This window comes from Panthera pardus, unplaced genomic scaffold (genome assembly GCF_024362965.1).
Source record: "Panthera pardus isolate Hobbes unplaced genomic scaffold, ASM2436296v1 HiC_scaffold_8, whole genome shotgun sequence".
NCBI classification, from domain to species: Eukaryota; Metazoa; Chordata; class Mammalia; order Carnivora; family Felidae; genus Panthera; species Panthera pardus.
The window spans coordinates 104,370,332-104,385,144 of NW_026527013.1; the positions used below are offsets into that span (position 1 = coordinate 104,370,332).

Sequence of the window (14,813 nt, forward strand, 5' to 3'; positions counted from 1 at the left end):
TGGTGCAGCTGCTAAACACTTACCAGGTGACCACATGATAATAGTGGAGGAGTATTTACAAGTCTCCAGCTTTTGCTCTATTCTATCAGCACAATTAGGTTTCAGCAATATATAAATTTGAGCAGCCTGTAGGGCTTATAATAATAAAGAATTTTCTTGTACTAGTTGAGCCAGTTAAAATACTGAGTTGCACCATGACCAATTCATGTCAGCAAGTAAACTTGAATGATGAAACAGATGTCCTGATAAAGGACAGTAATAACACATTGAATGTCAATAGTATGTTTCTTTTTCTTAATTGATTTTTTTTGGGGGGAGACAGGAAAAGTGAAGTCAGCATATGTATACTGTGAGCTACCAATGTGCTTTTTGGGCTATAATGTACATTACTTTTATTCAATATAACTAGACATACATAACTCATTCTTCTGCTTGTTTTTTAGTGTTCCATAAGACAATTTAGGGGGTTATTACTTGTGCTACAAAATATTTTTTACCTGACAAAATTAAAATTAATCACTGATATGTTTAAAATAGCCAGTTCTTCTAGCATATTTAAAATATACTGAATTCATACAAACATCCAGGAAGATCAATGCATTAAGTGAGATCTGATTTTTCATTTGATAATATTTAGACAGAAGTGCCATGCACAATTAACTTTTTATTTTAATGTTTTTGTCATCTTTGTTCACTCAAATACACCTTTTACAATGTGTGGGATCACAGTTCCTCCCAAGGTGTATAGGAGGATAAGAAAAATTATTTGAATTTAGGCAAAAAAATAAGCAGTATCAGTAAGGGAGTTACCAGTGATACTGAAATAAATATGACCTGTACTGTTTTTACAGCAACTCAGAAAGAAGATAATACAGATTGCCATCTAATCCAAATAAACATCTGAAGTTGTGGTTAAGTGCAACAGAATGCATTTCTTTTGCTTCTTCTCCCCATTAGATGTCAATCTCCTTTTCTTTGCCTTTAGAGTGGAACTGGGTAAAAGCTAAAGAGAGGATGTATCATAGGTAATTATATCTATGAAAGGCAGAAAATCTAGAAAAAAGCAGAATGCATAAGATGCATCATAAAATTTCTGCAGCAATAATCCCCTTCCTCTGCCTTCAACCTCAAGTGCTGGTTTGAATTTTACCTAAGGCTGTCCCACATGAAAATGCTGGACCCTGAACAAAGACAACACTATGCGTTTCAAAGTCGAAAGGCTAATTTCTCAGTACTAGCAGTGTCTGTCAGTGTCTTACCCCAGAGAGTATCTTTCTCTACTGAACAGTGACTGAGTCACAGGAGGAAACAATTCTGCTTGCTGGAAGAAAATAGGATGGAAGGAATTATGATGCTTACCAGATGTTCCACTGCCCCTGAGGGGGTACCAGAATGTTTCCGCATGTGCTGTAAACAGCATAAACTGTCAGATCATGGGGCCCTGGGGCTTGGTGTTCATGCTGCTCTGATGTGCAGAGTCACAGCACTCAAGAGTTGGAGGGACCCTTACAGACGATTTTAGTCAAAGGTTTTAAACTATGGCGCAAGGAGTTCTAGGTTTCCTCAGTGTGACTCAGAGATTACTGAAGATTAAGGGGGTCTCCCCAGAACAGTAGCAGTGTTCATGGAGAGAATCTAAAAATCTTGTATTAGGATAACAACAAAACAGGATATTTTATCAAACAAAAAATCAGGTATGAATGTCTACAGTAATTCCTGTACTTTGAGAAAGGAAACTTGTGGAAAATCACCATCCCAGTCGCTCTATGACATTCCTAGAGGTGAGGTCCCCAGAAACCAGGGGTTGATTCTGGAAATCTAGGTTGCAAAAGGCCATGTGGTTCGGGAGTCTGGAAATTAAATTATTTCCCTAAGATTCAACATCAAGGCAGGAAATAAAAGCTTCTCGATTCAAGTCAACCAATTCTTATAATCCTTTATGCACATATCTATGGCGAATAAAAAAATACCACTTAGAAAAGTTACCTTTCCATGCTTTAAAAATTTTTTTTTAATGTTTATTTATTTTTCAGAGAGAGAGAGAGAGAGAGAGAGCGCGAGAGAGAGAGCATGAGCGAGCAAGCAGGAGCACACAAGCAAGGGAGCACGAGCAGGGGAGGGATAGAAAGGAAGAGGGAGCCACAGATCCTAAGCAGGCTCCAGGCTCTGAGCTATCAGCACACAGCCTGGCCTGGGCTGGAATTCACAAACCCTGAGATCATGACCTGAGCCAAAGTCAGACGCTTAACCAACAGAGCCACCCAGGTGCTCCTGTTTTTAAATGGCAATTTAATACTTTATTGCCTTGATGATGATATAATTCTTATTCTGTTACTGGCTTCCAAATTTAAAAAATACCATGATTGTTCAAAGAACCTCCTCATTGCCACCATTAGAGAGACAGAGAGAGAGAGGGAGAGACAGACAGAGAGGGAGGGAGGGAGAGAGAGAGAGAGATTAAGTGAGAGACTGAGAAAAAGGGGAGAAAGAAAGGACAAGGAAAGGAAAGGAAAAGAAGGAAGGAAGTAAGGAAGAAGGTTGGAAGGAAACAAAGAGGAGAAGGGAGAGAGAGAAGGGAAGATGGGACGGAGGGGAAGAAACGAGGAAGAAACAGCTATTTCTGTGTTTGTAAATAGAGCCCATTATAATAAAGGGGTGTGAGATTTTAACATAAAGTAAGGCATAATCTCCAGGGTTAAAGAGACATTTGTAAAAGCAGGGTAGATACACCTGCCTGACTCACCGTCACTGTTGATGCACACAACCTCCTGAACCTGAGTGCCTGGGCCACATTCCTTTCCATTGTCTGGTTCACAGTCTCCGAGCCTCACTGCTTTCCATTCATAGCAGGATGGCTCTTCACAGGGAATGGCTTCCAGTAAGTGAGGGCAGTTCCCAGTGCCCCCAGAGCCTCCAGTGGGCTCATTGGTAATCCGCCGCTTCCTCAGTTTGAAACCTGAATTGTTGGGGAAGGAAGATATTTATTGTTTCTGTCATGGTTGAATATTTCAGAAGGCTGAACGAAAACTTGAGTGAAAGCTGGATGAGGGTAGAAGGTAGAAGTCAGATCTGCTTTAATCACTAGTGCATCCTCACACTCTAGCTTAATGTGAGCTCTTTAATCATTTATTAAATGAATAAATAAATTAACAGAAGGGCCAAAGAGGGAAAGCAAGTAAAGCCATATAACTGTCATCTCCTTCATAGGACAGGAGAGAGGTAGAGAGGCAGAAGCAGAGAGAGACAGACAGACACACAGATAGAGAAAACACACATACACATACACAGAATGAATTTGGTTTTTTTGGAAAGTCTATAGTTATAAAATATTCAAAGAAACAATGAAATCTCAAGCTATTTGGAAGTATTCATGACTAACGTGCTATTCCTTTGAGTTCTTCAACACTATTGTGTAATTAAATCTAAAAAGATACCTCTGAGAAGTTGGATGGTTCCAGATAAATTGTCTCTTTGAGCCTTAGTTGATTTTAGATGCTCTGGAAATATGAACTAGTGATATAAAGCAACTGGGCTCTAAGGAGAAGTCTTCAGAGTTGTGCCCTGTGCTTTAACAGTACCTAACTGTAGTCCTTCTGGACAGTGCATAACAAAATTAATGTCTGTTTATTGCCATGTAAACATATTAAAATCACTAGCAAAATTAATAAGTCTGTTTATTACTATGTGAACATATTAGAATCACTGGAAGACTGTCTTTGAAAGGAAATAAGAAAATGTTTTCCATTACTAGATCATGTGAAAATTACCCCATCGTGTCCACCATATAAGAAACCACTGCATTTATTCTAATCCTCATAAATACGTGATTTGCCTCATAAAAGCAATAGAGTTTTTTTTCTTTACCTTCAAAGTAATAAGGAGTTATGTCTATTGAGAACTAGCTATGGATCAGGCATTGAAGTAAGTGCTTTATGTTTATTATCCCATCGATTCTTTAAAGAAAACATGGGTAGCAGATATTACATCCCTTTTACAGATAAGTGGACAAAGATTTAGATAATTAACTTCAGTTTTAATGTTCTGGTACCAACATCAGAGTAGGTTTATTCATCTTTTGCAATCAATACTCTTTAGCCATTCTGGAAAATATCACAAATGAATAATCACAAGTAACACAGAGGAGCATTTTAAAATAATTCACACTTGACTCAACTGATAGGAGTTTTAAGCATGTCATGTTAATAGGACATACCTTTTTTGCCTTGCTGGTCATTACAGTTTTCGTAAGTACAAGGTCCCCAAGCTGACCAAGGTGACACCTCACATTCAATAGGACAGGGAATGTGACACAGCTGTGTAGTATTAGGAACAGGGCCAGTGCATGATTTCAAGTCCACTGGTTTTGCGGCTGTTTGGAGAAAAATACAGAGATCACTTAAGAATTAAACAAATTATTATGGTCAACAAAATGATTTTTCTATGTGTGTGTATGGAGAAGGACAAGTGCCACCAAGACATTATTCCACTGCTTCTTAGCTACATCCTAGAAAAAAAGGAGAAGGAATGGGGGGAAAAAGCAGTATAGTGTGATCCAAGGAAACTGGACTAGACACCTTGGAGACTGGTTGATCTCCAGCTTTACCACTTATTAGCCATGTGATTAATAATGTCAAGACTAACTTTCCTCATCAGTAAAATAATCCTTAAGGTTAACTGTATCTCTTAAATTGTATATTTAGATTCTAATTAAGTGGCATCTGGTTTAGAGGACTCAGGAAAGTGGGAGAGGGCCAATGACAATAATATATATATGGAAAAAGTCTCCACCGCATGGCTTCTGCTGGATGAGTCTCCTTTCCATTTTGGTCCACAGAGAGCTAACCGGTAGATACAATAAAGAGCTCATGAAACCAATGTGGTGTCTCCCTCCCCCTCCAGCTAGAGGACTCACCAGATACTTCTCAGAACTTTTACAGTATATATTATCTACCTATGTGATCCAAAACACAGAACCCTTAAGACAACTAATTTATAATTGACCATGTCTGTTCATAAGTTGACCAATGAACCCTATATATTTTTTGCTTACCCTTGCTTCTCTTCTGTTTTGATGCCTGGAGTTTGGCTATTTTGTATAGGACACATTTGACAGTTAATGTCAAGATGTGTCCATACTTCTGGTTAAAAATGACTAAGAAAGAAACATATTTGAAGCTATATGGACAACAGAAGAAAATCAAGTTTAGCAGTATATAACATATAGCTGTAGTTGCTTTTGTGTTATAAATTTTAAGAAGTAAATCTCTTAGACATTCCCTTTAATAAAAGCTAGTTGCTGCTTATGTCTGATAATTTGGAATGCCAACCCTTTCATAAAGGACTGAAATAAGGGAGGTCTTAGACAATTCTTATTCTCTTTATGTGAAGAACTATCAAATTCCAATCACATGGGTTACATTTAGAAGCTCATAGAGAAATTAAGATATTGTAAGCTATATTATCCTAACTTTTAAATAAATGTAAATATATCTGCTTGGAGTTTAAACTCTAAGGCTAACTGTAGGCATTGTACATTCCTCAACTTTCTGCAAGCACAAACACACATGATCATAAATGCTACCTGAAGGCCATTATAGTAACTCTTCTTTCTAAAATAGTTTTTCAGTTCTGAAAATTACTCATAGATTTTAATTTTTCTTTTTCCTCCTAAGAGTGCTCACCTCTCTCTCCTCCCCCCCTCACTCCTCCCGGACGCCACCCACTTCAGTGAAAATAAATGACTGGGGTACTCCTAATTTGCTTAGTATGGAGCACAATGAACATTCTCACTGAAGTTTATCAGAACCATTGCTACTATGTATCGTAACATCAGCCAAAGCCAAAAATGATTACTTTTATTGCTTTCCAACAGTGAAAGTACCAGGCATGTTAATGACAGAAAATACAGAAATAAATGCTTCACTTCTTTGAACATAAAAAAAAAAAAAAACTTGACATCAATGATATATATTTCACATAAAATGAAAAAAAAAATTTAATATCCTCACAGGCATAAGACTTAATTTTATGTGTCAACTTGTCTGGAGAAAGGGATGCCCACAGAGCTGAAAAAACATTGTTTCTAGGTGTATCTGTGAGGATGTTTGTGGAAGAGATTAGCATTTGAATCAGTAGACCCAGTGAAGACGACAGCCCTAACTGATGTGGGTGGAGCATTATTCAAACCATTGAAAGCCCAATAGAACAAAAAGGTGGACAACGGTGAAATCACTTTCTTTCTCAGCTGTGGAATGCATCTTCCCCTGCTCTTGGACATCAGAGTTACTGGTTCTGGGAAATGAGGAATTATACCAGTGACCTCATTCCCATAATTGTGGGAGCCATTTCCTATAATAAATCTCCTCATATATCTATACATATATCTTATTGGTCTGTTTCTCTAGAGAACCTTGACTATTACAAGGCTACAGTATGTACAAAAATTCCTGTAACTGCAAATTAACATAAGCAATTTCTTCAGGTGTGGAATCTTTCAGACTATCATTTAAATTAGCAATTGTGTATATAATTAACTGAAAAGACTCCATTTTTTTCTTTCAATTGACTAAAAGTAACTTTAGAATTTAGTGTTAAGATATTGTTTTGAAAATTATGGTTACTACTATGGAAACCAATTTGACAATAAACTTCATATATTAAAAAAAAGAAAATTATGGTTATTACAAAGGGAAGTCTACTTTTTTTGCAAAGTCTTCCTTAACTATGCAATTATAAGCACTAGTAGGGCCTGAAGAAGTATATTTTATATATAAGGTTGAACACTTTAGAAGGGAAACAGGTTTTATCAAGAAAACAGTATGAAACATTGTGTTTCTAATACCTGTTTGTTTGTTTTTTTTTTTATTTTAGCTTTTGATGTATTTTGAATGAATCAAACAGAATAATCAGGAATAATAATGTTCTTGGGCTGTTAAAAGAGAAATGTGATGAATACAGGCTTGAGAAAGTATTGCTTAAAGCAACATGGTCTTCAGATTTATTAAGCTAACCAAATCTATACTGAGATAGAGTTATTGAAAAATAACCTCAATTTTATAGATGCCTTTGTGAATATAAATATTTATACATATATCACATGGTTCACATATAGACGCTCACAGAGAAATTAAGATATTTTAAGCCTATATATATTTGTTGTGTATATGATTCTATTCCTTTGGTGATTTTCATCACAGGTTTTGTTTTTTTTTTTTTGTGGTAAGTAGAGTATATATTAATGTTAATCAGAGATAAGAGCTAAGCTCCCAAAACTGTAAGTCAATTCTATTTTTGCCCATGAATTATTTGGAATTAATGTGATTCAACAAATGAAGTAAAGGACAGACAGACCCAGGAGAATGTACTGAATTCTAGTTTAATCTGTGAGATATAATTCATATAGCTCTGTATTACATTAATTCAGTGTTTACTGCTCATCCCATATTCTCAAATATTGAAATTTAAATTTCTTAGAATGGTTCAGTCATTACTCTTATATAATTTTATCACTTAAAATATTGTTCATGCAGTGTAAGTTTCAAAGAACCTTTATTAATTTTTTTAAAAAAAAGTCTTATTGCTGAGGCACCTGGGTGGCTCAGTCGGTTAAGTATCCAACTTCAGCTCAGGTCATGATCTCGCACAGTTTGTGAGTTTAAATCCTGCGTCGGGCTCTGTGGTGACAGCTAAGAGCCTGGAGCTTGCTTTGGATTCTGTGTCTCCCTCTCTTTCTGCCCCTCCCCTGCTCACACTCTGTCTGTCTGTCTCTCTCTCAAAAATAAACAAACATTAAAAACAATTCTTTTTTAAGTCTTATTGTTGATCTCTTGAAAATAAAGGAGACACTTTATTGTTTTCATATGATTTAAAGGCTATTCAATTATATGTACCTTGCATTCTTCAAGAGGTCATAAAAGAATGTCCAAACTTTTCTGGACTTAATAAAACAAAACAAAAAAAAAAATGAGACCAGTACATTTTTATAGGTCTGAAACATTTTTGTATTTTTATGTTTAGAGCATTACAATGAAAAAAATATTATAGGAAGTCAATTTAAGATATTTGTTTTCAGCAATGGGCCCCATGAAGCATTCTGAAGATACATCCACTGTATAACCATTAAGAATAGCAAATATGACTTAAAATTTTTTTAAGTTTTATTTATTTATTTTGAGACAGAGAGCATGAGCAGGAGAGGGGCAGAGAGAAGGAGAGAGAGAATCCCAAGCAGGCTCCAGGCTAAGAGTGCGGAGCCAGACATGGGGCTTGAGCTCACAAACCATGAAATCATGACTTGAGCCAAAATCAAGAGTCAGATGCTTACCCTACTGAGCTACCGGGTATTTGCCTCAGCAAATATGATTTTTAAAACTAAATATTTCAGGGGCACCTGAGTGGCCCATTCGGTTGTGTCCAACTTTGGCTCAGGTCATGATTTCACAGTTTGTGGGTTCGAGCCCTGCATTGGGCTCTGTGCTGAATGCTTGCTCAGAGCCTGGAGCCTGCTTCAGATTCTGTGTCTCCTCTCTCCGCCCTTCCTCCACTCATGCTCTGTCTCTCAAAAATTATAAATGTAAAAAAAACTTTTTTTCAGCTAAATATTTCATTCTGAGATAATTACAGATTCACATGACATTGTAACATCACAGAAATCCTATGTATCCTTTGCTAGTTACCACAATCGTCAGATATTACAAACCTACAGTATAATATCACAACCAGGATATTGACATCGATACAACCAGGAAAACCATGGAGAGATTCCAGTAACGCAGGTATAAGCAAGCCAAGGACTGCCTACAGTCCCTTTGTTTCTACTCTTAGGGAAAAAATATATTCAGTCTTTCACAACTAAGTACAATGTTGTCTATATGTTTTCTTTAAAACAATTTTTTAATGTAGATTTATTTTTGAAAGAGAGAAAGAGAGATAGAGTATGAGCAGGGGAGGAGCAGAGAGAGGGAGACAGAGAATCCGAAGCAGGCTCCAGGCTCTGAACGGTCAGCACAGAGCCCTAAGCGAAGGTTGAACTCATGAGCTGCGAGATCATGACCTGAAGTCAGATACTTAAATGACTGAGCCAACCAGGAACTCCTTGGTTACAGGTTTTGTTGGGTTTTTAAAATTTTTTTTTTACATTTATTTATTTTTGACAGAGACAGAGCACAAGCGGGGTAGGGGCAGAGAGAGGAGACAGAATCTGAAGCAGGCTCCAGGCTCTGAGCTGCCAGCACAGAGCCCGACGTGGGGCTCGAACTCACAAACCACAAGATTATGCCCTGAGCCGAAGTTGGACGCTCAACTGACTGAGCCACCCAAGAGCGCCCTTACATGTTTATATAGATCCTTTTTATCAAAATGCAGGTGTTCCATTCTATTTGTACTTTCCTGAGGGTTTTTATTAACAATGTCTGCTAAATTTTGTCAAATGTTTTTGCTCCACTGAGTAATATTTGTGAGTGATTTTTTTTAGCCTGTTAATATGATGAATTACACCAATTCAGTTTTCAATAGTGAACCCGCCTTACCTCTCTGAATAAACTGCACTTGGTTCTAGTCTTTATTTCTTATAATTTATCACTGGATTCTGTCTGCTAATAGTTTGTTAAGGATTTTTCTATCTATATTCATCAGGGATTTTGATCTGTAGTTATCTTCTTATTGTACTTTGACCCCTCTTTTTCTATTTTCTAGATAAATATAGTCCATTTTATAATGAGCAAATTATGGTAGGTTGTGTTTTTCTCATTTGGATTTTTGATCCCTTCCATTTAGTCTACATTGTCAAATTTATGTGTATAAAGTTGTGGTGTTTCCCTTGTTATTCTTTTGCTGGCTGTAAGGTCTATGGTGATATCCCCTGTTAAATTCCTAATGTTGATGATTTTTGTCTTTTCTTTTTATGTTATCAACCTTGCTGGAAGCTTCCATTTTAATGGTCTGTTCAAAGAATCAGCTATTTGTTTCATTGATTTTTCTTTATTACTTTTGTTTGCAATTTCATTGATCTCTGTTCTTATTTTTATTCTTTCTTTCCTTCTGCTGGCTTTCAACTTTTTTTTTTTCTTTTTCCTTGGTTTTTGAAGTGGGAGCTCAGATAATATTGATTTCTGTCTTATCCTCTTTTCTAATGTAAGCATTTACTGTTATGAATTACTAGCTCAGCACTGCTTTAGCTGTATCACACAGATTTTGATATACTTTCATTTTCATTCAGTTCAAAGTATTTTGATTTTTCCTGAGAATTCCTTTTCCACATATGGGTTAAGCGGGTCATTTATTTTCCAACTGTTTGAAGATTTTACTATTATCTTCCTGTGACAGTATTCTAATTTGATTCTAGTTGTGCTCAGAAAATACATTCTTGTATGATTTAAATGCTTTTAAATTTGTTGAGGTTTTATGACTCAGAATATGGTCTATCTTGGTATGTATTCTGCAGACACCTGAAGATGTATTCTGTTCCTATAGGATGGAGTGTTCTATAGATGTCCATTGATTCTGTTGGAAGATGGTGTTATTCAGTTCTCCTAAATGCTTAACGATTTTCTGCCCAGTTTTCTATTAACTATTGGGATTAGGATACTGTCATCCCTGATTTTAATTTTGAATTTGTGTATGTTTTATAGTTCTATCAGTTTTTTGTCACATATTTTATAGTATATTGTTTAGTGAATACACATTTAGTGTTTGTCTTCTTGGTGGATTGACCTTTTTATCATTATATAATGTCCTTCTCTATTATTTTTCTTTTTATGCCTAATTTATCTAATACTAATATAGCACTCCTGCTTTTCTTTGGATAATATTTTCATGATATATTAATTTCTATCTTTTAATTTTTTTCAGTATTTATTTATTTTTCAATATATGAAAATTATTGTCAAATTGGTTTCCATACAACACCCAGTGCTCATCCCAAAAGGTGCCCTCCTCTGTACCCATCACCCACCCTCCCCTCCCTCCCTTCCCCCATCAACCCTCAGTTTGTTCTCAGTTTTTAAGAGTCTCTTATGCTTTGGCTCTCTCCTACTCTAACCTCTTTTTTTTTTCTTCCCCTCCCCCATGGGTTTCTGTTAAGTTTCTCAGGATCCACATAAGAGTGAAACTATATGGTATCTATGTTTCTCTATATGGCTTATTTCACTTAGCATCACACTCTCCAGTTCTATCCGTGTTGCTACAAAGGGCCATATTTCATTCTTTCTCATTGCCACGTAGTACTCCATTGTGTATATAAACCACAATTTCTTTATCCATTCATCAGTTGATGGACATTTAGGCTCTTTCCATAATTTGGCTATTGTTGAGAGTGCTGCTATAAACATTGGGGTACAAGTGCCCCTATGCATCAGTACTCCTGTATCCCTTGGGTAAATTCCTAGCAGTGCTATTGCTGGGTCTTAGGGTAGGTCTATTTTAAAATTTTTGAGGAACCTCCACACTGTTTTCCAGAGTGGCTGCACCACTTTGCATTCCCACCAACAGTGCAAGAGGGTTCCCGTTTCTCCACATCCTCTCCAGCATCTATAGTCTCCTGATAGTTCATTTTGGCCACTCTGACTGGTGTGAGGTGATATCTGAGTGTGGTTTTGATTTGTATTTCCCTGATGAGGAGCGACGTTGAGCATCTTTTCATGTGCCTGTTGGCCATCCAGATATCTTCTTTAGAGAAGTGTCTAATCATGTTTTCTGCCCATTTCTTCACTGGGTTATTTGTTTTTCGGGTGTGGAGTTTGGTGAGCTCTTTATAGATTTTGGATACTAGCCCTTTGTCCGATATGTCATTTGCAAATATCTGTTCCCATTCCGCTGGTTGCCTTTTAGTTTTGTTGGTTGTTTCCTTTGCTGTGCAGAAGCTTTTTATCTTCATAAAGTCCCAGCAGTTAATTTTTGCTTTTAATTCCCTTGCCTTTGGGGATGTGTCAAGTAAGAAATTGCTACGGCTGAGATCAGAGAGGTCTTTTCCTGCTTTCTCCTCTAGGGTTTTGATGGTTTCCTGTGTCACATTCAGGTCCTTTATCCATTTTGAGTTTATTTTTGTGAATGGTGTGAGAAAGTGGTCTAGTTTCAATCTTTGGCATGTTGCTGTCCAGTTCTCCCAGCACCATTTGTTAAAGAGACTGTCTTTTTTCCATTGGATGTTTTCTGCTTTGTCAAAGATTAGTTGGCCATACGTTTGTGGGTCTAGTTCTGGGGTTTCTATTCTATTCCATTGGTCTATGTGTCTGTTTTTGTGCCAATACCATGCTGTCTTGAGGATTGCAGCTTTGTAGTAGAGGCTAAAGTCTGGGATTGTGATGCCTCCTGCTTTGGTCTTCTTCTTCAAAATTACTTTGGCTATTTGGGGCCTTTTGTGGTTCCATATGAATTTTAGGATTGCTTGTTCTACCTTCGAGAAGAATGCTGGTGCAATTTTGATGGGATTGCACTGAATGTGTAGATAGCTTTGGGTAGTATTGACATTTTGACAATAATTATTCTTCCAATCCATGAGCACGTAATGTTTTTCCATTTCTTTATATCTTCTTCAATTACCTCCATAAGCTTTCTATAGTTTTCAGCATACAGATCTTTTACATCTTTGGTTAGATTTATTCCTAGGTATTTTATGCTTCTTGGTGTAATTGTGAATGGGATCAGTTTCTTTATTTGTCTTTCTCTTGCTTCATTATTAGTGTATAAGAATGCAACTGATTTCTGTACATTGATTTTGTATCCTGCAACTTTGCTAAATTCATGTATCAGTTCTAGCACACTTTAGGTGGAGTCTATCGGATTTTCCACGTATAATATCATGTCATCTGCAAAAAGTGAAAGCTTAACTTCATCTTTGCCAATTGTGATGCCTTTGATTTCCTTTTGTTGTCTGATTGCTGACGCTAGAACTTCCAACACTATGTTAAACAACAGCGGTGAGAATGGACATCCCTGTCGTGTTCCTGATCTCAGGGAAAAAGCTCTCAGTTTTTCCCCATTGTGAGCTGTGGGCTTTTCATAAATGGCTTTTATGATCTTTAAGTATGTTCCTTCTATCCTGAATTTCTGAAGGGTTTTATTTAGAAAGGGTGCTGGATTTTGTCAAAGGCCTTTTCTGCATCGATTGACAGGATCATATGGTTCTTTTCTTTTATTAATGTGATGTATCACGTTGATTGAATTGTGAATTCCTGCATCCCAGGAATGAATCCCACTTGATCATGGTGAATAATTCTTTTTATATGCTGTTGAATTCGATTTGCTAGTATCTTAGTGAGAATTTTTGCATCCATATTCATCAGGGATATTGGCCTGTAGTTCTCTTTTTTTACTGGGTCTCTGTCTGGTTTGGGAATCAAAGTAATACTGGCTTCATAGAATGAGTCTGGAAGTTTTCCTTCCCTTTCTATTTCTTGGAATAGCTTGAGAAGAGTAGGCATTATCTCTGCTTTAAACGTGTGGTAGAACTCCCCTGAGAAGCCATCTGGTCCTGGACTCTTATTTGTTGGGAGATTTTTGATGACTGATTCAATTTCTTCGCTGGTTATGGATCTGTTCAAGCTTTCTATTTCCTCCTGATTGAGTTTTGGAAGAGTGTGGGTATTTAGGAATTTGTCCATTTCTTCCAGGATGTCCAGTTTGTTGGCATATAATTTTTCATAGTATTCCCTGATAATTGCTTGTATCTCTGAGGAATTGGTTGTAATCATTCCATTTTCATTCATGATTTTATCTATTTGGGTTATCTCCCTTTTCTTGTTGAGAAGCCTGGCTAGAGGTTTATCAATTTTGTTTATTTTTTCAAAAAAACCAACTCTTGGTTTCGTTGATCTGCTCTACATTTTTTTTTTAGATTCTATATTGTTTATTTCTGCTCTGATCTTTATAATTTCTCTTTTTCTGCTGGGTTTAGGCTGTCTTTGCTGTTCTGCTTCTATTTCCTTTAGGTGTGCTGTTAGATTTTGTATTTGGGATTTTTCTTGTTTCTTGAGATAGGCCTGGATTGCAATGTATTTTCCTCTCAGGACTGCCTTCGCTGCGTCCCAAAGCGTTTGGATTGTGTATTTTCATTTTTGTTTGTTTCCATATATTTTTTAATTTCTTCTCTAATTGCCTGGTTGACCCACTCATTCGTTAGTAGGGTGTTCTTTAACCTCCATGCTTTTGGAGGTTTTCCAGACTTTTTCCTGTGGTTGATTTCAAGCTTCATAGCATTGTGGTCTGAAAGTATGCATGGTATGATTTCAATTCTTGTATACTTATGAAGGGCTGTTTTGTGACCCAGTAAGTGATCTATCTTGGAGAATGTTCCATGTGTACTCGAGAAGAAAGTATATTCTGTTGCTTTGGGATGCAGAGTTCTAAATATATCTGTCAAGTCCATCTGATCCAATGTATCATTCAGGGCCCTTGTTTCTTTATTGACTGTGTGTCTAGATGATCTATCCATTTCTGTAAGTGGAGTGTTAAAGTCCCCTGCAATGACCACATTCTTATCAATAAGGTTGCTTATGTTTGTAATTGTTTTATATATTTGGGGGCTCCCGTATTCGGTGCATAGGCATTTATAATTGTTAGCTCTTCCTGATGGATAGACCCTGTGATTATTATATAATGCCCTTCTTCATCTCTTGTTACAGCCTTTAATTTAAAGTCTAGTTTGTCTGATATAAGTATGGCTACTCCAGCTTTTTGATTTCTAGTGGCATGATAAATAGTTCTCCATCCCCTCACTCTCAATCTGAAGGTGTCCTTAGGTCTCAAATGAGTCTCTTATAGACCGCAAATAGATGGGTCTTGTTTTTTTATCCATTCTGATACCCTATGTCTTTTGG

The 14,813-nt window shown here is 36.7% G+C and overlaps 1 protein-coding gene across 3 annotated transcripts in view; it reads right to left on the bottom strand.

Moving 5' to 3' along the window:
* The window catches only part of THSD7A (thrombospondin type 1 domain containing 7A), a 437,500-nt gene that overhangs the window by 168,662 nt on the left and 254,025 nt on the right, over window positions 1–14,813 (bottom strand). For all 3 annotated transcript variants that reach the window (XM_053897780.1, XM_053897781.1, XM_053897779.1), the window contains 2 exons: window positions 4,214–4,369; window positions 2,744–2,956 (listed from right to left, as the gene is read on the bottom strand). In XM_053897780.1, the coding sequence (XP_053753755.1) occupies window positions 2,744–2,956; window positions 4,214–4,369 (369 nt within the window). The remainder of the gene's footprint in view (window positions 1–2,743; window positions 2,957–4,213; window positions 4,370–14,813) is intronic.